Raw genomic sequence first — 27661 nt, 5'->3', positions numbered from 1 at the left:
CAGGGACTTAATTCTCTGGGCCAGGGACTTAATTCCCGAGTGAATAAAAGAAAGGCAAAACCAAGAACGGGCAAAGACCCCACAGCTTCTCAGAAGCCAGAACTAGCTTTGTATATTTAAGTCAATAAACGAGGAGAGTTTTCATTTCGTTGTAGGGGGAGCATCAGAGCTACCGGGGGTCAGACCGGGTACCAGTGGCGCGAGCCAGGCCACCTTCCCCTCTCCTCTTTCGGCAGGCAGAAGCCACCAAGGAGGGGAGATGTGTGCGGGGGACTGGGGGAAAGGGGTGTTGCAAGGGCTGTGTCACTGGGACTTCACCAAACTCCCAGGAGCCGGGCAGTCCTGGGTTGGAATCCCAGCTTGGCCCTAAGTGCGCGTCCTTCAGCAAGTCACGTTATCTCCTCCTAACCTCGGTTTTCCCACCCGCAAAATGGGCACAACACTCCCTGCGTCCCCGGGTGGTGTGCGCTGCAGCGCTAACTCAGGCCTCGCCTGGGGCACTGCGCAAGGGCTCTGCGCCCGCGGACACATCCGGGGGAGGGGAGAGGGGGGAGGGGGATCGGCCGCAGCAGCCCGGCTCTCAGCAGCCGGCGTCAGCGCCGGGGGGCGGGGCGCGCTCGGGGAGACGGCTGGAGCTGCGCCGGTGGCGGCTCGGCGCAAGCTCGCCGGCCCGGCCTCCGCCGCCCGCTGACTCGCATCCCCGCTTCCCTCCCGCCGCGTCCCCGCTCGAAGATGGCAACCGACGGGCTGCACGAGAACGAGACGCTCGCGTCGCTCAAGAGCGAGGCCGAGAGCCTCAAGGGCAAACTGGAGGAGGAGCGGGCCAAGCTGCACGACGTGGAGCGTGAGTGCGGGCCGGGGCGGGGCCGGGGGCTGCGCGCCGGGAGGCGGGCCGGGGAAAGGAGACCGGCTCCGTCTCCCGGGGGGATAGGGGGAGAGGATGGAGGGGGCGGCCCGGGCCCGGAGCCAGGCCCGCGCCACCGCCCTGGATGAGGGCCCCGGTGCCCGGGCGCCACATGAGACGCGGGTAGCGACCCAAGCCCCCGGACGCGCGGGTGGGGGACCCGAGCCGGACGCTCGCGGGCTCCCGGCACCTCGCAGAGCCCCTGCTGGCTAGTGGAAGCCAGCCCGCCTCTGGGCGGGGGCAGCCCCTGGCCGCTGTCCTCCTGACGTTGGATCGTGGGACCAGTTACCGTCATCACCTGCCTTCCTGGAAGATGCAAGCTGATCTCATTCTTGCCCTTCCCCAGCGGAGCGGGGTGGGCGGGTCGGGGGGTTGGTTGTCAGTGGAGGCAAGCGCAGCGAGCTCTTGTGGACGCGGCCTAGGGTAAACTCCTGGGTTTTTTGGTAAGCATTTTACTTTCTCCATCACTGTTTTCTTTTCTCAGTTTTGCTTTTGCAAGGAACCAGACTCTGATATAAACGCTCACTTTTCCAGTCCGAGAGTGGAGAGCCAGATGGGGGAAGGGAAGCAGAGGAGCTTACCAAATCCAAACATTTAGTTCCTTTAAGGCTGTTTAAGAAGCTTTTGGGTGCATGAGGTGCGGTTAGCATAAAACAGCAGTAGCAATCTTAAATAAACTTACATTATTGACCACGACCGTAATTCAGAACCGGTTTGTGACTTTTATGAGTGAACAATTAAATAGCCAGTTTACATGACTTAGTGGGATCAGCTTCCCTTTACGCTGTGGGATGCTTTGTCCTCAGTAGTGCTTGGGCTCAGGCCAGGCTTGGGGAAGTGGCTTCATCTGCTTCCTTTTCAGCCCTGAGGGTGGCAGCTCCCCTTTGCTGAACAGGGCCTCCGCATGCATGGTGTTCTCAGGCACACCTATACATTGTGCTCCTGCCATTTTGGTACCACCCCTCTACATTCACTTTGGAAAAGAAAGATGGGGTTTATGCTAGGTCCTTTAGCACCTGATTCCTTTCTTTGAAAAAAAAATCACTTGATAGAAGCAGGTGACCTGAATTTCAAATGTGCTGTGCTTTCATAGGGGCCTCCTTTAAATAGGAGGCAGGCTAAGCCCCTATATCATTTAGAAATGTATTCAGCTACAATTAGCTGTAAACCCCAAGTAAAGTAATTAAGCAAATTGGGAGTTATTTTTCTTAACAAGAACAAGGGTAGGCGATTGTCAGCTTTGGTTCAGCTGCCTGGTGTGCTATCAGGAACCCATGCTTCTTTTTTCTCCACTACCTCAGAGCACTGGCGTTTGCCCCATGATTATAACTGCCACAGCGCCCAGCATCACCTCCGTATCCAGGGCTGGAAGAAGGGGGAATGTGGGCACCAGCTTCTGTTTCTCCTTCTTTTCAGGAAGGCAAAAGTTTTTTCAAAAACCTCCTTTCTCCTTAACAGATTTCTGTTTGCACTTCATTGGCCAGAACTAGGTCACATGGCTACAGCAAGGGAGGCTGAGAAAGGGAGACGTGAGCTGGGTACGCTGCCATCCCCGAACAAAGTTGGGTTCTGTTATCAGAGAAGTAGGGAATGGATAATGGGTCTGCCCCATTTCCCTTTGCAAATTCCTACACTCTGCAGATGATAGTGACGATGCTGCAAGCATGGTGTTAGTGCCTCTGAGGTAGGTCGTCTGATTTCTCCATTTTACAGATGAGGAAACTGAGGCACAGAGAGGTGAAAGGACTTGCTGAAAGATCCCAGCCAGTAAGTAGTGGACCCAGGATTCCAGCCCAGCCAGTCAGAGCTCCAGCCCAGCCTCACTTCAGCTTTTTTGCCGAACGTCTTAGTGCTCAGTGCAGAGGGCATTCTCCAGAAACGCTCTGGAGAGTAAAGGCTGCCCACTGGGATATTTTTCAGCCTTTTCTGTGAATCTGGTAAATTGCCTAAGGCGGAGAGATGGTCAAGATGCAGCTTTTCAACAGGGAACCTCTGTCCTGCCAAGAATGCAGTGCTCTCAGAGGTCGGGGCCAAATTTTGGACCCACAGTGGAAGGATTTATCCCCACCTGCATATGTTAGAATTTTTGAGTAGAAAAGACCAGAAGCCATGCAGTCAGGGTCCCCTTTATTCCCTCTGTATCTTCCGGACCACTTCTCTTCCACTCTCATGTCAAACCCTTGTTCCTTTGAGGCTCCGAGCATTCAACCGATCTCCCTCTCCATGCTGCTGTCTCCTGACCCCCCAGCCAGGCTCCCTCCTTTTTTGAGGACTATGGCACACGGCTCAAGCCTTCCTCTTGACCCTAAGCCCTGTCCTATCCCTGGTGTCTTCAGGATCCACAGGGGTGACCCTCGTAAGACACTGGCCCCTCACTCCGTCACAGCCCCCCGGGATCTTGTGAACACTCAGCACTGCTCCTCCTCTTGTGACCGCAGTCTCTCCCACAGAGATCTCCATGATCCCTGGGCTCTTCTCTCTTCCAGTCTCTCAGCCTCTTCCTGAGCATGTGCGTTTTTGCATTTTGGTGATGTGAAATCATAGGTTGCCCTGTAGCCCCTACCCTGGTCAGGGAAAGGTCTTTAGGCCATAGCCAAGGTGACCAAGTCATCCTGGTGCACCTGGGACTCTTGGTTTTTAAATGCAAGAAAGGAAAGCCTTGCATACTGGGAAGCCCTTCAGTCCTGGGCAAACCAGGACAGTTGTTCAGCCTTCTGTTAGCTCTGACTTGCCCAAATTCTTTTTTTTTTTTTTTTTTTTAATTAATTTTTGGCTGTGTTGGGTCTTCGTTTCTGTGCGAGGGCTTTCTCTAGTTGCGGCAAGCGGGGGCCACTCTTCATCGCGGTGCGCGGGCCTCTCACTGTCGCAACCTCTCTTGTTGCAGAGCACAGGCTCCAGACGTGCAGGCTCAGTAGTTGTGGCTCACGGGCCTAGTTGCTCCGCGGCATGTGGGGTCTTCCCAGACCAGGGCTCGAACCCGTGCCCCCTGCATTGGCAGGCAGATTCTCAACCACTGCGCCACCAGGGAAGCCCGCCCAAATTCTTGCCATAAAAAGCTCAACACAACAAAACTACAGAGCATAAACTTGGAGGAAAGAGAACTTAACCGAACGTCAGACTCTCAGTTCTTCAGCTCCCATCCCTTTGACCCTCAAACCAGCATCCATTTTGTTGGGCCTTCATTCCCAAGTCAGACCCTGGGCCAACTTTAACTACAGGAAGTGGCCTTTATGGGCGGCCTAAGGGGAAGCCAGCCTACATCAAACTCCACAGCCCCAGACCTCGGGCCCCTGCCCTGCCTTTCCCCTCACTCCTCCAGCATTTCCTGCTTCTCTCCACATGTTTTCCGTCATCGCCTTCTGCTTACCTTCTCCCATGGGTAGGTGCTCGCTCGTTTGATTCTCAGGCATTTTAGAACCGTGAGGTGGCAGCTTGTGTTAGTTTCCTATTGCTCTTGTACAAATCTCCATAAACATAGTGGCTTAAAACAACATACATTTATTCTCTTACAATTCTGGAGATGAGAAATCTAAAATGGGTTGGAAGGGCTGCATTCCTTCTGAGGCTTTGTGGGAGAGTCCATTCCTTGCCGTTCCCAGCTTCTAGAGGTTGCCTGCATGCCTTGGCTTGTGACCCCACCTCACTCCAACCTCGTTTCTGTCATCGCATCTCTTTCTTTGACTTTGATCCCCCTGCCTCCCTCTTATAAGGACCCTTGTAATTACTTACATTGGGCCCACCTGTATAATTCAGAATACTCTTCCCATCTCTAGATCCCTAACTTCATCACATCTTCAAAGCACCGTTTGTCACTTAAGGTAACATATTCACAGGTTCTGAGAATTAGGATGTGGACATCTTTGGTGGGGGGGCCTATCACACAGCTCTTGAAACTAGAAAGGTCACCAGCTTCAGCCTCAGTTTTCGGGCACAAAAAGTTTTCTTCCCCTCCCAACAACCCTCTCCCCTTTCCTTGGGGATGAAGTAGCAGCAGAGATCCAGGGAAGGGTTAAGGAATTTCCCAGAGGTTATGCAGCTACTCTAAGGGCAAATGGGGAGTACAGCTGTCCTTCTCACCATGCTAGACCGTCTCGCCGAAGGCTGAGATTCACATTAAAATGGAAAAAAACAGAAACAAAAAGCTAAATCTGTGTGCGTGTGTGTGAAGAGGTGTCAGTATTGAGTAAGAAAAAAAAAGTGCCCAACAGTGTGTATGATATGGTCTCATTAGCTTAAACAAAAGCTGCTTGTATACGCATTAGATTCGTGGCAGGAGACACAGGAAGCTTGTTATCTCTAGAGAGGGGAGTGGGGGGATGTAGAGGTACCTTTTACTTTATACACATGTGTGCATTTATTGCTTTTATAATAAAAAATGAATACTGAAATGGGAGTCAAGATCCAGAGAAAAAGGAGAGAGTTCAGTTTTTAAAAGTTCTTAACTTGAAATTAAAGGGACAAATGATCTGGAAGACAGACTGAAAGCAGACAGCAGGAGGGAGGCCGTGTTCATTTTGGCCAACATACATGGCAGCCTTGTGGGCCTGTGCGGGGATGACTTCATTCCGGTTCCCAGCTCCTTTGGGGAAGATTCTATTATTATCTAGGAGCAGAGCAGCTCAAAAAAGATTTGTGTAATGTCTGTAGGTTAAAACTCCAGACGAAATATGGGAAACCACAGGATTTATCGTCCGATGCTATTCCCTTTTCTATGTGTTCTAAGTGTAACTTTGTGAAAGGTCTTATTCTCAAAGGCTTTATGGCTAGAGCCTTGGACTATTCTGACTTTACAGTGTAAGGAGAAATTTAGGAAAACCATATTTCTGGATTAGTCTGAAGCAAATATGTTGATCCACTTTTTCCACGTTCTAAGGAAATATGCTGCGTGTACTGAGGCTTATAAAAGTGAGTTTCCCAGCAGAGTAATCTGTTTCCAGCTGCTCTTCCATGTGTGGCCTGTGGTGTCAGAAGGAGCAGAAAGCAAACTTGCCTTTCATTTCCTCGCGCCTTCCTCTTGCTAGAAAACTGTCATAATAAGCTAAGGCCGCTGTAGCAGATTCAGAAATACAGGAAAACAAGTCATCCATAACCCCACCACCCCGAGGTAGCCACTTTTAATATTTTGATGTTTTCATGTTTGTGTGTGTATTTATAAGCTTACTTGGGACTTTATAGCTTACGTTTTCATGTCTGTGTATGTATTTATAAGCATACTTGGGATTGTAGTAGGTATAGTTTGAGTTTAGTTTGTTTTTTGTATGAGTCTAGTTTTAATTTAACCCAATGGATGGAATAGCTCCTCATGTCATTTTACAGTTGTTTTTAATGTCAGTATTTAAAAATTATGATTTGGAACCATATAGTATTCCATCATAAAGGCTGTACCATAACTTAACCCTTCCAACATTTAATTCAGGAATTCAGGGTTTTTTGTCTGTGGCTAATTTATGGTTTTGGGGCAATTCAAAAATCTCTGACAGAGTGAAGTAAGTCAGAAAGAGAAAAACAAATACCGTATGCTAACACATATATATGGAATCTAAAAAAAAAGAAAAGAAAAAGATCATGAAGAACCTAGGGGCAAGACGGGAATAAAGATAAAGATGCAGACCTACTAGAGAATGGACTTGAGGACACGGGGAGGGGGAAGGGTAAGCTGGGACAAAGTGAGAAAGTGGCATGGACATATAGACACTACCAAACGTAAAATAGATAGCTAGTGGGAAGCAGCCGCATAGCACAGGGAGATCAGCTCGGTGCTTTGTGACCAGCTAGAGGGGTGGGATAGGGAGGGTAGGAGGGAGGGAGACTCAAGAGGGAAGAGATATGAGGGTATATGTATATGTATAACTGATTCACTTTGTTATAAAGCAGAAACTAACACACCATTGTAAAGCAATTATACTCCTATAAAAACGTTAAAAAAAAAATCTCTAACACAGGTGAGGTAATGTGATTATAAATGTTTTCCTTCCATCCAGGTGTGTGAGGGTTTTGTATACATCCCACCCCATTCTACCTTGGGGTAGAATCAGACAGAATGAGTTTTTAAAAATTAGCTTTGGATACGTTTTCTTCCTTGATTCCTTTGATCTTCTACCAAATTGTGGCCATCACAAGACTGTATGTTAGTGCAAAATTCAGTAAGTTATTCAAGATCATTTTTAAAATAGTTCTGTTTTCGTATTTAAGACCTCTCATATGTCTTTGAACTTGTGTTCTGTATTTACAGTCAATTTCACAGTGTTCATTTTCAGGGAGATTTTAGAGCGTGTTCACGCTGGGGTCACTTTTTCACGGCCTTATGGAGCACCAGGAATGACGCTGCTGCATAATTTCACTTCATGAAGTTACATGGCTTGAATTCTTGTGTGTTGACCTCCACGTTCTACATTTTACTTTAGGTTCCTGTGTGCACTGATTATAAAACAAACAGCAAAAGTATTCCCTGGAAGTTGAGAGGAAGCCACATCTTGATGAAAAGCTCACCTTTGTCTGAAGCCAGAATGACAGATCATTTCCAAGGCCCCATAGATAAACTCTTCACACCCTCGTTTTACAGAGGAGGGCACAGCCTCAGAGGACACATTTGTTTACCTCTAATTTATAAGTGTGCCCTCCCTTCAGGCCTCATTTTCCTTTCTCAGAAGCGACAGGCCTGGCGCCCCACGTCGGCCTGCACGCTTGCTCTTTGGACCTTGGGAGCCCCTGGGCCAGAGGCGTGCAGAGCAGAAGCGCCTCTGAGCCCAGCACCTCCCTCGACTGTTCACCAGCCTGGCTTTGCTCTGTCTAGTTTCTAGATTGGGCTTCTAGTAAGATTTTATCTATGAGAGAAAGTGGAAGAAGGCAGGGGGAGGGAGCCTTGTGCAACTCAAATAGAAGTTTGAAAACAACTGCTCCACATGACTGCCCGACCCCAGGCCCCGGGCAGGGAGGGTTCAGCCCTGCACACAGGGCACCCCGCACAGGGTGCCTGGGGGTGATGCTGGCACTGCTTGTCGAGTTGCTGAGGTCGCTTCTGGCTCTAACGTGGCACCCCTCGCCCTGCCAGGTGGTGGCTGAGCCAGGTGAGGGCGGGTTTCTTGACTCGTGGTCTCAATGACCCATTGCTCTGGCTCCATCAGGAAGTGGGAGGGATCCAAGGTTGGGGTGTCTTCTGGACCAGGAAGCCTTTGTCACTGCCTCACCTAGTCCTTGATTTTTCTAAAGAATCACAGCCACCTGCCCAGAGTTTACCCCACGATGGGAGGTATTTATCTGTTCTCAGAGGCCCAAGTGTGTGTGAGCATAAGGTCCTTAGCCTCCCTGAGCCTGTTTTCCTTTTCAGTAGAAATGGAGATAAAGCCTGTGACCTCAGGCCATGTGTAAAGCTCTCAGCCCAGCACCTGTCACGTGGGAGACACACAGTGAATGATGGATAATGGCGATGGGTATTGAAAGCCTTCAAAAATGCGCTTTCCATTTAACTCAGCAATGCCACAAATTGGAATTTATCTAAGGAGGTAATGCAATGCAAGGGTATCACCGTGGCCCTGGAGCAAAGTAAGTGTCCACTGGTTGGGAATTTTTAGTTAATGGTATATTCATAAGCGGAATGTTCTGCCGTCATTAAAAATGACAGATAATTACATTTGACATTTCATGGCCCCTCCATTTCAGAAGCCCTCTTTCCTCCAGGTCATGTTGTTTCCAGTGTTTTGGTCCTCAGCCCCTAGTACCCACCTGTACATTTTTGATTCCTGGCCAGCCAAGTATTGTTAAGCAGTTTAATTTGCTTTCCCTGTTAAACCACAGCACACCCCATGGATTAGGTCATGTCTTCCATTTTACTGAATAACGAACAAAAGTAAATGGTAAGAAACTAATTTCCTGCCTCCCCCTTCCCTACCCCAACTCCTATGCATCCTTCAAAACCAGGTTCCTGTGACGTCTCCTCCGATGGCTGCACCTGCAGCAAATTCAGCCATGTTGCCCTCGGCTCCCCAACTCCTCTGTTATCTACCTTCTCACTACACTGCAGTGGTTACCTGTGTGCTGGCCTGTCCGTGCCCTGCAGACTGCGAGCCCAGTAAGAGCAGGAACTGTCTTCTTCTTTTCTGTACCCAAGCATTTGGCACATAGGAGGGAAACATCATTCAAGCAGTAGACAGTTACTAGCCTATACTTCCAGCTCTATCCCTCTTCTTGAGTTCCAACCATGGCTTTCAGTTTCCAGCAACTACCCTACCTGCACATCATTCATAAGAAAGAGTGCTTACCATCTTAATTCCCAACCAGCTCCTTTATTTCTTTTTTTTTTAAATTTTATTGGAGTATAGTTGATGTACAGTGTTGTGTTACTTTCAGGTGTACAGCAAAATGACTCAGTTATACATATACATATATCCGTTCTTTTTCAGATTCTTTTCTCATATAGGTTATCACAGAATATTGAGTAGCGTTCCCTGTGATATACAGTAGGTCCTTGTTGGTTATCTATCTTATATATAGTAGTGTGTGTATATGTTATCCCAAGCTCCTGATTTATCCCTCCCCACCACGTTTCCCCTTTGGTAACCATAAGTTTGTTTTCAATATCTGTAAGTCTGTTTCTGTTTTGTAAATAGGTTCATTTGTATCATTTTTAAAAATTAGATTCCACATATGAGTGATAGCATATGATATTTGCCTTTGTCTGACTTACTTCACTTAGTATGATAATCTCTAGGTCCATGCATGTTGCTGCAAACGGCATTATTTCATTCTTTTTTGTGGCTGAGTAGTATTCCATTGTATATGTGTACCACATCTTCTTTATCCATTCCTCTGTCAATGGACATTTAGGTTGTTTCCACGTCTTGGCTACTGTAAATAGTGCTGCAGTGAACATTGGGGTGCACGTATCTTTTTGAATTATGGCTTTCTCCCCAACCAGCTCCTTTCTGAATTGTCCGTTGGGGTTTGAGGCATTGCTGTGTTCTCAACCACAGACTCTGGAATCCTCCCCTTATCTGCCCCATTTCCCTGCCCTGCCCTCCCGTCCAAGAAGCTGCCTTTCTGAACCTTCTCAGAGCTGCGCCACCTCCACCTTTAGTGGGTATAACTCACCTGGGGAGCATGTGGAAATGCAGCATCCTGGCTCCATCCCGTGGACTCGGACTCCTTGGATCAGGAAACAAGTGAGGCTCCCACTGCCAGTGCTAGCAAGTTTGCGCTGATAAATTTAGGAGTTGGTTGGCAGTTGAAGCAGAGATGATGGCTTAGGGGTAGAGAGAGGTACAGAAAAAGAAGGGAAAGGGGCTGAAAAGTTAGGTTAGCCCACCAAAACCTGCTGCCTAGAATTGCTGCAGTTGACTGAAATTTAGTAATCACTGAGCATTCCCTTTATCCTTTCAATAAATATTTACTGGGTACCCACTGTGTGCCAAGCTGGAGAGCAATAGCTAACATTCATTGAGTGCTCCCTTTGTGCCAGGATGGGATAGTTGTCCCAACAACCCCATGAGGGAAGCGAGGGGGCAGGAAGGTGAGCCGAGGCTCACGGTTGCACAGCTGGTGTGCGGCTGCGCAAGACTGTGACCCGGAGCCCGGGCTCCTGACCGCTCTGTTGCAGTGAATGCTCCAAGGAGCTCCAACAAGACAGCACCCCATCCTCCTGCCACTTACCTTCTAGTGGAATTTCTTAACAGGCTATCATTCTATTGTAGTAAGTTATTATTATAGAAACCAGCTAGCTGTGTTCATCATTTCTTTTTTTTTTTTTCATACAATGGGAAGCCACTGTATGATTTTTATTTTATTTTATTTTATTTATTTATTTATTTATTTTTGGCTGTGTTGGGTCTTCGTTTCTGTGCGAGGGCTTTCTTTAGTTGCGGCGAGTGGGGGCCACTCTTCATAGCGGTGCACGGGCCTCTCACTATCGCGGCCTCTCTTGTTGCGGAGCACAGGCTCCAGACGCGCAGGCTCAGTAGTTGTGGCTCACGGGCCTAGTTGCTCCGCGGCATGTGGGATCTTCCCAGACCAGGGCTTGAACCCGTGTCCCCTGCATTGGCAGGCAGATTCTCAACCACTGCACCACCAGGGAAGCCCCCCATCATTTCTTTTTTTAAAAAAGAAAAAGTTAAACCCTGAAGACGTGGTTCATCAGAAGGCAAAGGAGAAACCACATTTGTCCTGAACCAAGCTCCCACAAATGATTTACAAGAGCATATTCCACTCGTTTCCAGTTTTTTGGGTTTTGTTTTTACTTTCTGGTATTTAAAGTTTTTTAAAAACTCTTTAATTCAGCAGATGTGAGATTTGGCAGATAGAAACAGGATAGAGTAGGTTGGGAGTGAATCTATATATGGGAAGAGAAAATGCAGTGAGAAAAAATAATTAATAGTTGGGATGTGTTCAAATTCATGCTTTGTAAGGAGGCCCTATTTTGGTTGGTGAGTCATCTTTTTTTTTTTTTTGGTAAGAGTGACATTAAATGGCTATGATTGTCCTAATGCTGAACTGGGGGAAGTAGCACTAATATTGATATGAAGTTTCAAAGTAAAATACTGACTAGAATATGCTCACAGCTCTGAGCTGGTATAGGCTTGTGTAAAAGGCCCATAAGAAATTAGAAAAATTCAGTCTGTTTTTAAATTGCATTCAATACGTTTTTGTGAAGAATGTTTCCATAAAAGACTAACGTGCTGTTGGTGGCAATAAAGAATGCAGTGTCTTCGCAGAAGCGATGGCATAATAATTGCACATTCGTGTAGCACTTTATAGTTTAGCAAGTACTTTTTACAGCGTGGGTTTTCACAGAGACTTTTAACCTGTTCACTCATTTTTATTTCGTCACAAAGAAATGGGGCAACTAAAAGAAACCAAAACTTCTTGGAGAAATAAATGCCTGCTTCCAGGGCTAGGGCAGGGAGGGAACATGAGCCCGCAAGAAGATGTGCTCCGAGGATGATGGGGACATGTCGGAAGGTCTCGGGAGCCTGCCTGATAGGGCTCCCACCGAGCAAATCAGGGACGAGTTGGGCATCAAAATAAATAGTAGTAAAGGATTATAAATTCTTGAATAAAGTGAGAATCCATGAGTCCCTACTAATGTAAATGAATGAATAAATACATTGGGGAAGAAGGAACACTCCTCTTTATATGAGAAAGTCAACTAAAAAATGCAGAAGGAATGATGGAATTAGAAAAGTCACCCCTTACCAACCATCATAACAATTGGTTCAGGCAAGAATCATTAATGGATGTTAAAAGTAGGGTATTCAAGTTTGAGGAGTGTTGTGATGTTTATATACTCTCAGAGTACATCCCCACAAAGTACTTTTTCATGACAAAAGGCAAAATGGTAACTGTACAGTGGAGAACCCTAGCAGACGCCACCTTGACCAAATGGTCCGAGTAAACATTGCTGGTGATGGGACCAGCGGGCAGCAGGTGCCTCCTGACAGGACAGGTGTTCGGGGCAGGACCTCAGTGCTAGTCTGTGGTGGTCCTGCCAAATGTGCATTACCCAAAGCTAATCTTGAGGAAGCATCAGACAAGCCCAGGTTGGGGAACAAAGTAACTAGAGATGAAAGAGAGTGACCAGTGACTGCAACACGTGATCTTACGTTTTCTTTTGCTCTAAAGATATTGTTGGGTCAATGGAGAGCATCTCAATAAGGTCTATAGATTAGACATCGTATTGTTTCAGTGTTTCAGTTCTCTGACTTTGATAGTTACGCTGTGGTTATGCAAGAGAATTCCTTGTTTTTAGGAAATACACACCGACGTGTTTAAAGAGAAAGAAGGGAAGAGGGGAGGGAAGAAGGAAGGAAGGATTTCCTGAGAAGGGGCACTGTTGTCACAAGGGTTAAAGCACAGAGTCAACGCCTCAGCCCAGGCGTCAAGTGAGGGAGGTGGGCACTTCCCCCGCCAGTACCAGCAGCTCCCTGGGAAGGCCAGAGCCGGTGCCTTGCCTCCCTCCACCCCTGATGTTCTGTTTGTACCAAGACACCACACCTTTCCTGGGGCTGTCCCCTGGCCTAGAATGCCCCCTCCCCTCCTCCCCACCTGCCCAGAAAAAGGCCCAGCTGAGAGGTTTAGAGGAAGGAGAAGCAGAGGTGGGGTTAGGAGCCCGGCGCAGCCTCTAACCTGAAAGGGAGTGGCGCCGCACAAGGGGACAGAAGCCACATGACCCCCACCTCAGTTTCCTCCCCTGCACAATGACGGCACGGACTGAATGGTTTCGGGGGCCCTTTCTGCTCCTTCGCGTGAACTCGTCTCCCTCTGACAGCCTCTCCAAAAGCCCCCCAAAAGCTCTCCCTTGGCCTCAGGAAAGAGGCTGTGGTCCCAGCCCCTGAGAGATTGATTTTTGGAGCGCCTCCCTGATGTACGTACCTTCTGCAGATCATGTGTTCAGACTTGTGGAATGTTGCGTTGATCTCTGCCGGCACTGTGAGTTTTCAGTAAATCCACAGTGTACTGTTTGGAGGGTCAGTCAATTCGCTCTTTCCTGCAGCACGTGGGTCGGGCAATTACCATGTCCCAGACCCGTGCCAGGCATGGGGGGGACCAGTGAGGAAACACAGGGCCTGCTGTTGAGCAGGTGGTGCACGTCCTGGCACCTGATAGGACGGTTTCTGTAAAGTCACTTGTCCTTGTGACTGGAAAGTAGTAGGTGAAAGAACCAGAAGCCCCCACTTTGCTCCTGGTCAGTTGTGTGAACTCGTATTAGCCGGATAACCTCTGTAAGCCTCAGTCTCTTCACCCATTCAAAGGGAGTAGCGATCTCACTGCACTGCCTATCTGCTCGCCTTGCAGAGCTGTGGCCCTTCAGTGGGAGAGTTCTATGTAGAGCTTTGCAAATATGAGGCAATCCTGTCCTTCATCCCTCAGCGTGCATATATGGAAGTGCTTTGAAAAACAGGGTCATTTTTTATTGACGTATAGTTGATGCACAGTATTATATAAGTTATAAATGTAGGGTCTTAAACACAGAGAGAATGACGGCGTGTCTCTACCTTCTCCTGAGCTTGAAAGAGAGAGCATCGCGAGGGCAATGGGGTAAAGCGCAGGAGAACGAAGCACCGACGGCTCCCCTGTGCCAGCTCGTGGCTCAGACCTGGTCCTTGGTCCCGGGATTGAGCGTGTCTTGTCCTTGCAGTGCACCAGGTGGCCGAGCGCGTGGAGGCCCTGGGGCAGTTTGTCATGAAGACCAGAAGGACCCTCAAAGGCCATGGGAACAAGGTTCTGTGCATGGACTGGTGCAAGGATAAGAGGAGGATCGTGAGCTCCTCGCAGGTACGTCACACTTGTTGGGTGATGGTGGGCACGTTTCTGATTGTAAGCTGAAGGGAAAGAGCCGTGCTTTTCAAAAGACCCTCTCCGAATGTTATGTCTCTGCCTGTGCGCCAAAGGACACGAGTTACCCCGTTAAGAATTCTCTGGCGTACTTGAAAACTTAACTAATTTGGGTAGATTTGGAATTAGTAATAACTGAAATATTATAAACTCTATTTGACAAACCATTCAAACATTTTCTTCCTGAGCATATTTCAAGGTCTTATTTGTAAGTGAAACCATTTTTAAATTAGGGGTTTTTTTTCTCCAAGTTGAAGGCGTTAAGTGGTTGAAGTGCCACTGTGGCTTCTTTCAGTTTAAGAGTTTAGCAGTTTTTATGCCTTAAAGAACAAATTTAAACTATGTATTTTGTGAAGTATAATTTTTTCATTCATTTTATACAGTTGACATGGTTTATTTTACATCTTATGTATTAGTTATTAAACTGCTACATAACAAATTACCCCCAAGTTGAACAGCTTACACAGTGACTATTTCATATCTTACATGGTTTCTGAGAGTGAGGAATCAGGAGCAGCTCAGCAGGATAGTTCTGGCTCAGGGTGTCTCACAAGGTTGCAGTCAAGATGTTGGTCAGGGATGCAGTCATTTGACAGCTTGGCTAAGGCAGAAGCTCACTTCCAGAATGGCTCACTCACTTGGCTCTTGGCTGGAGGCCTTAGCTCCTCACCGTGTGGACCGTTCCATCGGGCTGCTCGCGACACGGTAGCTGGCCTCCCCCAGAGCAGGAGAGGGAGACAAAGGCAGAAGCCGTGCTGTCTTTGATGACCTGGCCTCAGAAGTGACATTCCTTCCCTTCTTCTGCATTCCACTGGTCACACAGACCAACACCGATATAATGAGGGAGGGGCCTGGACAAGGACATGTCTTTCAGGAGGCTAGCTACCACTGCTTAGTGCTTTTTATGTCTATTTTGATGTTACATTCGTTGAACATAAAACCATAAACTGAAGTCATATATTTTTATGGCCAGTTTACACCCCACCCCCCCCGCCGACCCCTGCCTCTGCCTTTAGTCCAGCTTTTTCAAAGGAAAATTTGGTTTTTATTTATAACCCTTTTAAGTATCAAAACTGTACATATTCTAAATAATCCATGAGTTCTAGTATCTCTGTCGGTACTATGTTTGATAGGACAGGTGTTATTAATCTCCTGTATGACCTACAAATGTAGTATATCACATTGCACTTGCTTTTTTTTATGTTCATAAAAAATTTAATGTATCAGTTATGTATTTAACTGGAAAAAAGAAAGAAAAAGTTTTTTACCCCTACCACCCTGTTACAATCATTATTATCTTAGAGCACCTCTTTCTAGACTTTTTTTTCCAAAGGCTCCTTTTTACACAGTGGTTGTTGAGATGTATGTGTTGCCGCCTAGCCTTTTAGACTTTTTTTTTTATCCTTAAAAGGATGCCATATGTTGGACTTTCTGTCACTTGTGTACCACTCTTACTAGAGAGGGTGGGAGGGGAGGAGGGATGCTTTAGCACTGCTGACTGACTCCATCCATCCACCTCTACTGCAGAGGGAGTGGGAGAGGCGGGTGGGGGAAGGGAGGAAGGTGGGAAACAGCAGAAGGGCTCTGGAACAGACTTTGAGTGACTCAGAGCAGCCCTTCTCCCTTAAAAGGCAGGAAATCAATCTGCCTGACTGTGTGGGCTGGGGTTTGGGGTGGAGGCACAGTCTCTCCAGGTACGTAGGCCCCTGGTGTAAATGTCTGTGCTCGTGGAGGGACCACATTTAGTTATGAGACTGCTTTTAGCTTCTTGGTTGCCTTTCTCTCTCCAGAGCACACAGTAGGTGGGCGGTGGAGACAGGCAGGCGGGCTGTGCGGTGGAGGAAGCCTGTGAAGGGAACGCTGACTTGGGTGATACACTGAGTCTCTACCCCCCGCCCCGCCGCAGCCCTCTACTCTGTTATCTAATTCACCCACACAGCATGTATGGGCGTTTAGTCAGAAAAATTAGAAGCACAGATGTGCTCAGGAGTCTTAAAAGGCCCCAAACCGTTGACTTTGCCTTTGATCACGGCCTCTCAGCCCCACGCAGCGTGAATATGGAAATCTTCCATCAGATCAAGTGAAGCAAGCTGCTGTGTCACTTTAGTTACTCAGACCTTGCTGGTGCCCCTAAGTGGCATCCACCTCACTCACCAGATCTGGCTCCAGATGGCTTGAGTGATTTAAAAAAAATCAAGCCTGCGGTAGAGGCTGCAGATTCTCCATCCCTGAGGATGTGGGGGGGACCCGCGTGCTGAAGGAAGTCGGCTCAGCCATCCTCCTCCACCGCCAGCGGGAGCCTGGGGGCCCAGACAACCCTTACACCACGTGCTGGGTAGATGACTGCGCTGCAGCGACCGGGGCTTACGTGGCTTTATCTCTGATGGGTTTGTGTTGCAAACGGATGGCATCATAGCCCCTCCCCACACCCCCTACTGGGGCTGCAGAGCGATTGCAGTGAAAGTGGCCGTGTTGTCTGTGGCATCGCCCAGAGCTCACCCTCCACGGGGAGTGCTCTTTGTTTCCGGAACAGCTGCCCACGGGGGTCCCCACCGTCATAGGTACGAGTCCCATGGTGATGTCCGTGAGCACCCGGGGGAGTCAGACTGATGTCAGGCCCACCCAGACCCCCTCCACAGCTTCCACACAGGGAGGGGGTGGGCGAAGAGTGGGGTGGGGCTCTCACACGGTCCTGCAGGGAATGTGGACTCAAAGGCGAACGGTAGGGAGGACAGGCTGGGGAGGTGGGGTGGGAGGAGGGGGAGGAGAAGGACCATTAGTTACTGTCAGGCATCTGAAGGTAATTTCAGCTTTACCTTTTCCCTGTATAACTTACTGGCGTTTGGGGTACGATGGTGATGACAGTTTACCAACAGTTTGTGCTTGGTTTATAATTGGCATAAAAGAAGTGTCTGAGTGTTGCTTTCTGTCATTGTATCTACACAAGGAATGCAAGGTTGAGCACTGAGGCTTGCATCAGGCTGGAAAGTGCTGTCGCCACCTACTCCCATTTCTTCAAGGATGGGTTGGAGGGTCTTGATTGTCCAGATACTTGCTCTGGCTTTCCACTTGGCACTGCCCAGCTGGACTTGGCTTTCCATGAGGTTCTCAGCAGTTACGTGTTAGGGCTTGCTGACAATTTTTGAACTGTTCACTCTTTTTTGTTTTTCTTCAAGTGTAGTTGATATACAATATTATATGTTACAGGTGTACAATATAGTGACTCACAAGTTTTAAAGGTTATATACTCCATTTATAGTTATTATAAAACATTGGCTATATTCCCTGTGTTGTACAATATATCCTTGTAGCTTATGTTATACATAACAATTTGTACCTCTTCATCCCCTACCCCTATATTGCTCCTCCCCCGCTTCCATCTCCCCGGTGGTGACCTCTAGTTTGTTCAACTGTTTACTCATTTCCCTCCAGGATGGGAAGGTGATCGTGTGGGATTCCTTCACTACTAACAAGGTAAGGCATTGTCCCTGGTGGATTGAGTCACTTCGGAACCCCAGCCCTGTCCTCGTCCTCTCCAAGCACCCCACTCCTGGTCGCCCTGCCCTTCAGGAGCCTATTTGGGGGTGCAAACCCCATGAAAGCCCACCCGTGTTCGGATGGTTCAGCAGCCCACTGTAGCGTTCATTCCTCTCTTGAGCCGAACCCCTCGCCCAGAGAAGAGCATGCAGGGCTAACACAGAGGGTGCTGGTACGGAAACAGGAAAGGGCATGGCCCCGAAACTTGTCACATTCACGCATGCTACTACTGCATTTAGGATTTTTCTTCTGGCTGATGATAAGAGGTACCCAACCCCCAGTTTCCTCTCCCCTCTCTGTCTTCGACTAGACTCCATAACACGTGGACTTGAGCAAACAGTGGGTGGGGAGCTGAGACTTCAGTGGGATTAAACTGCCCTTCACAGGGATACTGTGGCATCTCAGCCCCTTGCAAGTCTGGCGTAGGCATGTACTGCTCCAAATGAGACCTAAGTTTAGACTTCTAATGAAACAGAAAGGCCAGAATCTACGTGTAGGTGCGCTTGCATGCCTGCATCGTGTTGGCATTTGCAGTAACAAGTACTGTATATTAAATGTGGACTCCAGTGTTTACTTAGAAAGAAAGTCTTCCTTTTCACTGTATAAAAAAGGAACCTGTATCTGTCTCAAATTGAACAGCATCCTTATTCCGCATTATTGAACGTGTTCAGTAAATGTCATAATAGGCAGTTGTTACACAACCTGCTCAAGGGGGCCCAGAACCATCTTGTAGCGCAGAGTCCGGAATGGTCAGGCCCCTGGGGAATAATAAAAATGGCAATGTAACAATTTGCAGAGGGCTTTCCTATACATCGCTCTGCCTCTCCAGAACTCCTCCGCATCTTCAGGGGTGGGGGTAGGGGGCTGCTTGTGTCTATGCCTTAGCATGGCATAGAGCACACGCCGCCTGATGTCTGGGGAGCCATGGGGTTGCCACTTGTGGTCCCTGGCAGGGCCATGGTTATCACTTGTCAGCAAAGGGGCCGGGATACCCTGTGCTGAGAGCGACCACTCGTTCGTGGAAGTAGGTTATTCATGGTGTCTGAAGGGCTACTACTCCGTGAGTGACAAAGAACTTTGACAGGCAGTATCAGGGCCCATGTCTCCCCACAAAAACACAGAGAATCATAACAGGCAAGAAGACCAGCACTTGAATGTACTTTACAAACCATTTAGTCCCATCTTCTCCCTTCCCAGACAGAGAAGGAGAATGAGGTAAGACAGTGGCCAGCCTGTGCGAGGCTGCATATCTCGCTGGTGTTAGAACCAGGTCCAGGGCCCATGGCTCCCATGGAAACAGGGCCACAGACTCAGAAGTTTTTGAATCATGCCTTAGTTGCTTATATGCGTGCAGGAGAATACGGGTGACTCAGACCCCAGCCAGGAGCTGAGGACTTACACCTCCTCTGAATGCTTCCATTTTACAGGTTTCCTTTTCTCCCAGGGCACAACTCTAATCCCCCTCCCCAAGCCCACCCCCATTCCTACCTGCCCAGGAATGGTTTAAGACCCACAGAGGACAGAGGCTCTTGTATACTCACTCACAGGCAAACAAACTTGTAACACACATGTAAAAAGTCATTCAAGAACACGTTTTTAAAATAGAGGGAATCTGAGTAAATAAGGTGAAGTATATACGTATGTGAAATGAAATTGAGACAGATCTTTCAAAGAAAATGAGCCCCAATATTCATTTGGAACAACAGGGGGAGTATTCGGTAAGAAAGAAGTAAGACGTTAAGGATATTCTTTTGCTAGTTGAGATTTTTAACTTTTAGAATGTATGACATAAAGTTTGGTTGATTATAGAGGATCTGAGTCTCCTCATCAGTCTCAGCCCAAACCACTGACCTTTGAAGCTAGAAAGTAATTTGGTAGACGCTTCAGTGATTTTACTTGGTAAGAACTGACGTTGATATAGAAGCGCCCTTGTTCATTGCTTGCATGGTATGTGCTGTGTTGCAGGAGCACGCGGTCACAATGCCCTGCACGTGGGTGATGGCGTGTGCGTATGCCCCATCGGGATGTGCCATTGCATGCGGGTAAGTATGGGTGACACAGCAGCATTTCACATGTCCTGTTGGCCATAAAATACTGTTCTATGACCTCTCTCCTGGAGGTCAGGTTAATATCTTTAGTCTCTACTTCCTTCAGAGGTGAGAACTCACAGGATGTGTCCCAAAACCTCCATCACAAATCACAGTGTTAGACTGTCCAGTGGCCAAAACCCCAGGCAAAGACACTCCCAACAGGCAGGACATTCCAGGGCCTTAGAGATCACCTCCCAGTAGCAAAGGGCAAAGGCCAGACCTTCCATTAAGTAAGGTTAATTCTTCAATACTCAGTAAGAATGATAAATACTCTACATTTTAAAAAACCCTCGGGTAATATGATTCTAATTGGGCATTAATTCTAGCAAATGCATAGAGTTGGATGGGTTATGTAAATTTCTCAATATTTGCTATTGAGATATCAGATGTCTAGCACCAAATTACAAAAAGAATACATTGGGTATATCCTTCTGTGATATATGATGAATATAATAATATAGCACACAATGTCTTCAACAGTAGTTCAGAAAATGATTCTGTAGGCTATTTCTTATTTTAACCCTCACTACATGAAACCCGGTGGAAGGATTTCCAGGAGGACAGGGGGACAGTCAGGGGTGAGAATAATTTTACAAGGCCCAGGTAGACAGCTTTTTTGGTGACACCCGGTGCAGAGAGAGTACAGAGTGGAGGAATGGCTGGTGCCGTAATCTCTGTCATCTCTGTTTCCCGGGTCCTGGCATGTGGTGGATGGTCAAGGCCTGCACTGGCTGTCTCACAGGCTGATATAAAAACCAAAGTAGGAGAAGTTCAAGGTGTGAATATTTGGGAAAGCACTTGTTAAAATATCGGGAGTCCCATGGATGAGGAGAGAGCAGAAAAACTAAACTGAGAAAGACTGAGTCCTCATCTTAGATAAAAGCACCATCTGCCCTACTCAGACCATGCTGCGATTCGTTTTGAGTTTCCAGTGATAATCTAACATCGTGTTTCCCAGCTATGGCCTTGTGACATCCCTGTAACTCCATTATCACACAGATCCACACCCATGTCGTATTCTCGAAATGTCGTTATAGGTGACAACAGGGTGTTTTTCTCTTCATCTGCCTGACTACTGGGTCTATCTCTCAGTTGGTTCCAAACTTGAAAGCTAAAACTCCACCAGTATTTACACAATTCCCTTCTCAAAAAAATGTGTCAGTTGATTTTATATACATATATGTGTATTTTTTATTTGAAGCCATTATCACCAAGAAGCCTTCATTCAGGTATTGTACACTTGCTATAAGCACCTGTGTGCAAGACACTGGACTGGGTGTCCTAGGGAAATTCAAAGATGAATAAAACATAGTACCTGCCTCCAAGCAAGAATATAAAAATAACAATAATGACCACTTACTGAGCCTCTATCATGCGTCAAGGGCCATTCTGAACTCTATATTATCTTCACAACAGCCCCTTGTGATAGGTGGGTGGGATCCACTCCATTTTATAGTTAAGAACACTGAGGCTTAGAGAGGCTAAAAAACATAACGAAGATCACAAAATGAGTTAGGTACTAAAGCAGAGATGCAATACCAAATGCATCACATTGCAAAACCTTTCTGCTTCTCATAGCAATGCAAATAAACCCAAGTGTGAGTGAGTATCCCGACAGAGCTACAGAAATTACTCTGAAGCTTCAGAATAGGAGAACATGTTTCACCTTGAGAGTCAGGGAAGCCCATAGTCTGAAGCATGGTGATACATTGTCACAGCCAAGTGCAAATCATTCTCACTCACACCATCTATAAACATGCTTGCCAAAGCTAGTTACTGGTAAGAGACTACCCAAGTCTACACCTGCACCTCCAAGCAGTTGGAAAGGCAAAAGTGTCCCCTAGGTTCCCCAGGGCCTCAGAAGGGAGTGCCCCTCCTTAATGTCATTCCCCACTAAATGGAAGCAGAGCTCCGTGGAGTAAGACTGATCGTAGGTCTAGGGCAGGAAAAGAGTAAAGTGAGCCTAGGATATTTTCTTGTTCCAGAAAGCAAGGGAACACTCAAGTCATATTAATGGAATCTTATCAAACAGAAACAGGAGCCGCTTGAAGGGCCCCCCACCAACTTTCCAAATTGGGATAATTTTAGCATCACATGGAATAATGGTAGTAATGGATCATAACCCAGTTGAAGAGAAAAAAGAATCCATGGGTGTGCAGTGATACTGGGAGGAGGAGGGATTGGATTTGTCTTTACAGAAAAATATCAGCTAATAAATGCAGAAGGAATTATCAAATTAGAGGATCACCATTTTGTACCATAAAGTAATATTTTATTCAATCAAGGATAATCATGCTAAAGCCATTGTATGATGGTTGTTGGGAACAGGATATTAACATGACCTAAAGGTGTCACACCACAGATTATTATTACAGGCATACCTTGGAAATATTGCAGGTTTGGTTCCAGACCATTGTAATAGAGCAAATATCACAATGAAGTGAGTCACACGAATTTTTTTGTTTCCTAGTGCGTATAAAAGTCAAATTTACACTAGACTATAGTCTAAGTGTGCAATAGCATTATGTCTTAAAAAAATGTATATACCTTAATTAAAAAATGCTTTATTGCTAAAAAATACTAACCATCAACTGAGCCTTCAATGAGTCTTAATCTTTGGCTGGTGGAGGGTCTTGCCTCAGTGTTGATGGCTGCTGACTGAGCAGGATGGTGGTTGCTGAAGGCTGGGGTGCCTGTGGATATTTCTTAAAGTAAGACAGCAGTGAAGTTTGTTGTATCGATTGAGTCTTCCTTTCACAAACAATTTCTCTGTCACATGCAGTGCTGTTTGATAGCATTATAGCCACAGTAGAACTTCTTTCAAAATTGGAGTCTATCATCGCAAAACTTGCCACTGCTTTATCAACTAAGTCTATTAATATTCTAAATTCTTTGTTGTCATTTCAACCACCTTCACAGAGTAGATTCCATCTTAGGAAACCACTTTCATTGCTCATCCATAAGAAGCAACTCCTCATTCGTTCAAGTTTTATCATGAGATTGCAGCAATTCAATCGCATCTTCAGGCTCCACTTCTCATTCTAGTTCTCTTGCTATTTTCACCATATCTGCAGTTACTTCCTCCACTGAAGTCTTGAACCCCTTACTGAAGTCTTAAACCCTGCAAAGTCATCCACGAGGGTTGAAATCAACTTCTTCTAAACTCATATTAATGTTGATATTTTGACCTCTTCCCATGAATCACAAATGGTCTTAATGGCATCTAGAATGGGGAATCCTTTCCAAAGGTTTTCAACTTACTCTGCCCAGATCCATCAGAGGAATCCTATCTATGGCAGTTATAGCCTTACGAAATGTATTTCTTAAAGAATGACTTGAAAATCAGAATTTCTCCTTGAACCATGGGCTGCAGAATGGATGTTGTGTTAACACGCATGAGAACAGCATGAATCTTGTGTACATCTCCATTAGAGCTCTTGGGTGACTGGGTGCATTGTCCTTGAGCAGTAATATTTTGAAAGGAATCTTTTTTTCTGAGCAGTAGTTCTCAACAGTGGGATTAAAATACTCAGTAAACCATGTTGTAAACAGATGTATTGTCACCCAGGATTTATTGTTCCACTTATAAAGCACAGGCAGAGTAGATTTAGCATAATTCTTAAGGGTCCTAAGGTTTGAGGAATGGTAAATGAGCATTGGCTTCAACTTAAAGTCACCAGCTGCATTGACCCCTAACAAGAGAGTCAGCCTGCCTTTTGAAGCTTTGAAGCCAGACGTTGACTTTTCCTCTCTAGCTATGAAAGTCCTAGATAGCATTTTCTTCCAATATAAGGCTCATTTGTCTACATTAAAAATCTGTTGTTTAGTGTACCACCTTCATTAATTATCTTAGCTAGATCTTCAGGATAACTTGCTGCAGCTTCTACATCAACCCTTGCTGCTTCACCTTGCACTCATGTTATGGACAACAGCTTCTTTTCTTAAACCTCATGAACCACCTCTACTAGCTTCAGACTTTTCTTCTGCAGCTTCCTCACCTCTCTCAGCCTTCATAGAACTGAAAAGAGTCAGGGCCTTGCTCTGGATTAGACTTTGGCTTAAGGGGATGTTGTGGCTGGTTTGATCTATCCAGACCACTAACACTTTCTTCCTTTCAGCAATGAGGCTGTTCTGCTTTCTTATTCATGTGTTCCCTGGAGCGGCAATTTTAATTTCCTTCAAGAACTTTTCCTTTGCTTTCACAGCCTGGCTGTTTGGCACAGGAGGCCTAGCTTTCAGCCTGTCTTGGCTTTCAACATGCCTTCCTCACTAAGCTTAATCATTTCTGGCTTTTTATTTAAAGTGAGAGGCATGCAGCTCTTCCTTTCACTTGAACGCTTGGATGCTATTGTAGGGTTATTAATTGGCCTAATTTCAATATTGTTGTGCCTTAGGGAACAGGGAGGCCTGGGGAGAGGGAGCGAGATAGAAGAATGGCCAGTCAGTTGGAGCAGTCAGAACACACACAGCATTTATCGATTAAGTTCACCATCTTATATGGGCACGGTTCATGGCGCCTCAAAACCATTACAATAGTAACAGCAAAGATTACTGATCACAGATCACCATAACAAATATAACAATAATGAAAAAGTTTGAAATATTGTGAGAATTACCAAAATGTGACACAGAGTGAGCAAATGCTGTTGGAAAAATGACACCAATAGACTTGCTTGATGCCAGGTTGCCACAAGTGTTCAATTTGTAAAAATGCAATAAAGCAAAGTGCAATAAAACAAAATATGCTTGTAATTACAAGCAAATCACCCTTACCATGGAGAGATCTGGTGGTCCCCACTTTGACCAAGTAATCAAAGTTGGCATCACCAATCTTGAGACAAGAGGCGTTGCAAGCCTCCTAAAGTGAAGCAGTAAGAAAGAAATACACAATATCACCTTTATATATCACATTTATATTATTGCTAAAAATGTTATACTTGAGGGACCTCCCTGGTGGCGCAGTGGTTAAGAATCCGCCTACCAATGCATGGGACACGGGTTTGAACCCTGGTCCAGGAAGATCCCACATGCCGCGGAGCAGCTAAGCCCGTGTGCCACAACTACTGAGCCTGTGCTCTAGAGCCTGCGAGCCACAACTGAAGCCCGTGTGCCACAACTGAAGCCTGTGTGCCACAACTACTGAAGCCCATACACCTAGAGCCCGTGCTCTGCAACGAAGAGAAGCCACTGCAATGAGAAGCCCACGCACCGCAACAAAGAGTAGCCCCCGCTCGCCACAACTGGAGAAAGCCCACGCGCAGCGATGAAGACCCAACGCAACCAAAAATAAGTAAAATAAAATAAATTTATAAAAAAATGTTATACTTAAATATAACCATTAAGAAACAGCATGACAAATCCAGACTGTGTGACATTCTGTAGGACAACTGACCTAAGTTCTCTCATTATAAACAACCAAAAAAATGTGTCTGTTCTCCATTAAAAGTTCTAAAAAAGATATAAAAACAGAATGTAATGTGTGGCTCTAAATGGGCCCTGGATCCTGGAGACAGTTGGGAAAGATTGACTATGGATGGCTTATTAAACGGTGTTATGGAATTTTTGTTTTCGCAGATGTGATAATGAGTTAGTGATTATAGAATATGTTCTTATTTTTAGGAGATGTAAATTTGCAAATTGAAGTATTTAGATGTAATGTGTCATGTCTGCCACTTGTATTCAAATGGTTCAGAATTTGCTCCCAAAAATATGGCAAAATGTTAAGTTAGTGAACGTATGTGAAGAGATCTGGGTGTTCACTGTACTATTTTCTCTTTCAATTTTACTGTACATTTGAAAATCTTCAAAGTAAAAGCTGCGGGAAAGGTTACAACATATGATACTGCCAAAGGAAAACAATTTGAAAAGTTTGTGTGAATGAGAAAGCATACACATATTCTACTGCCCTATATTAACATTTGACACTTCTGTCTTTCCATGCTAGTGGTTTGGATAATAAGTGTTCTGTGTATCCACTGACGTTTGACAAAAATGAAAACATGGCTGCCAAAAAGAAGTCTGTTGCTATGCACACCAACTACCTGTCGGCCTGCAGCTTTACCAACTCTGACATGCAGGTAAATAAGGGGACGCATGATGACGGGCCAGCCTGCTGGGGAGCGGGGTTGGTCGTGGAGAACTAAAGCGGAGGTGCAGGCGAGGAAGCTGTTCTGGTATCCCTCTTCACAGGAGGGTGTGTGCACTCCATCTGGCTCTAAGAGGAAGCTCCTGTTGTTTTTCATATATATGTGTATATGTGTTTATTTGTATATATGTTTATATGTGTGTATGTGTATATATGTGTGTATATGTGTATATATGTGTGTGTATGTGTATATGTGTGTATACGTGTATATATGTTTATGTGTATATATGTGTGTATGTGTATATATGTGTATATATATGTGTATATATGTGTGTATGTGTATATGTGTATATATGTGTGTGTATGTGTATATGTGTGTATATGTGTTTATATATGTGTGTATATATGTGTATATATGTGTGTGTATATATGTGTGTGTATGTGTATATGTGTATATGTGTTTATATATTTGTATATATGTGTGTATATGTGTATGTATGTGTATATATGTGGGTATGTGTATATGTGTATATGTGTTTATATATGTATATATGTGTGTATATGTGTATATGTGTTTATATATGTGTGTATATATGTGTATATATGTGTGTGTATATATGTGTGTGTATGTGTATATATGTGTTTATAGATGTGTATATATGTGTGTGTATGTGTATATGTGTATATGTGTTTATATATTTGTATATATGTGTGTGTATGTGTATGTATGTGTATATATGTGGGTATGTGTATATGTGTGTATATGTGTTTATATATGTGTATATATGTGTGTGTATGTGTATATGTGTGTATATGTGTTTATATATGTGTGTATATATGTGTATATATGTGTGTATGTGTATATGTGTGTATATGTGTATATATGTGTGTGTATGTGTATATATCTGTTTATATATGTGTATATATGTGTGTGTATGTGTATATGTGTGTATATGTGTTTATATATTTGTATATGTGTGTGTATGTGTATATGTGTATGTATGTGTATATATGTGTGTATGTGTATATGTGTGTATATGTGTTTATATATGTGTATATATGTGTGTGTATGTGTATATGTGTGTATACCTGTATATATGTTTATGTGTATATGTGTGTGTGTTTGTGTGTATGTGTATATATGTGTATATATATATTTTTTTGGGGGGGGGGCGTGCCACTCAGCTTGTGGGATCTCAATTCCCCTACCAGGGATTGCACCCAGGCCACGGCGGTGAAAGGGCCGAATCCTAACCACTAGACCACCAGGGAATTCCTGGTTATATTATTATTTTTAATGCAATCAGAAACGGGGAAAGTCAGGGCTGCTGACTGTTGGTAGAGATGAGATGAACTCCATGCCATATTGAACTTCCTCCTCTCATTGACTTGCTGGGGGTGGGAGTGGGTCAAGGAACTTTCTGGGGTGGTGGAGATTCCTATCTGGGTCAGAGAGGTGGGTCCAAGGTGCTTCCGTATGTAAAACTTCACAGGGTGCTGACTTCCAGAGCTGCGCACGTGACACACCTCATCGTACCTATTTTACACTCCCGTTTTAACACATTCGGAAAGAAAAAGCATCAGAGAGTAAATCTGTGCCCTACTTTGAACAAGCCACAAAGTGGAGACAATCCAACTTCAACGCTTTGGCCACGTTTTCTCTCACAAGTCCTAAAGCATCCTGTCGTGTCTCTGTCACATCTCTCCAGAAAACCTGCACAG

The 27661-nt window shown here is 45.7% G+C and overlaps 1 protein-coding gene across 3 annotated transcripts in view; it reads left to right on the top strand.

Moving 5' to 3' along the window:
* Window positions 1–602: 602 nt before the first annotated feature.
* Window positions 603–27661, top strand: part of GNB5 (G protein subunit beta 5) — a 41825-nt gene continuing 14766 nt past the window's right edge. For 2 of the 3 annotated variants that reach the window (XM_082388175.1, XM_082388174.1), the window contains exons 1-5: window positions 603–844; window positions 14031–14167; window positions 17660–17701; window positions 19730–19806; window positions 25799–25931. In XM_082388175.1, the coding sequence (XP_082244301.1) occupies window positions 733–844; window positions 14031–14167; window positions 17660–17701; window positions 19730–19806; window positions 25799–25931 (501 nt within the window). In that variant the 5' untranslated portion in view covers window positions 603–732. Of the gene's footprint in view, window positions 845–1053; window positions 1348–14030; window positions 14168–17659; window positions 17702–19729; window positions 19807–25798; window positions 25932–27661 lie in introns of those variants that run through there. The other variant, XM_082388176.1, reaches the window with a different exon arrangement.

This window comes from Balaenoptera borealis (assembly GCF_965194805.1).
Source record: "Balaenoptera borealis genome assembly, chromosome: 3".
Classification (NCBI taxonomy): Eukaryota; Metazoa; Chordata; class Mammalia; order Artiodactyla; family Balaenopteridae; genus Balaenoptera; species Balaenoptera borealis.
The sequence above is the reverse complement of the archived record's forward strand: the minus strand, read 5'-3'. Positions and strand labels throughout refer to the sequence as shown.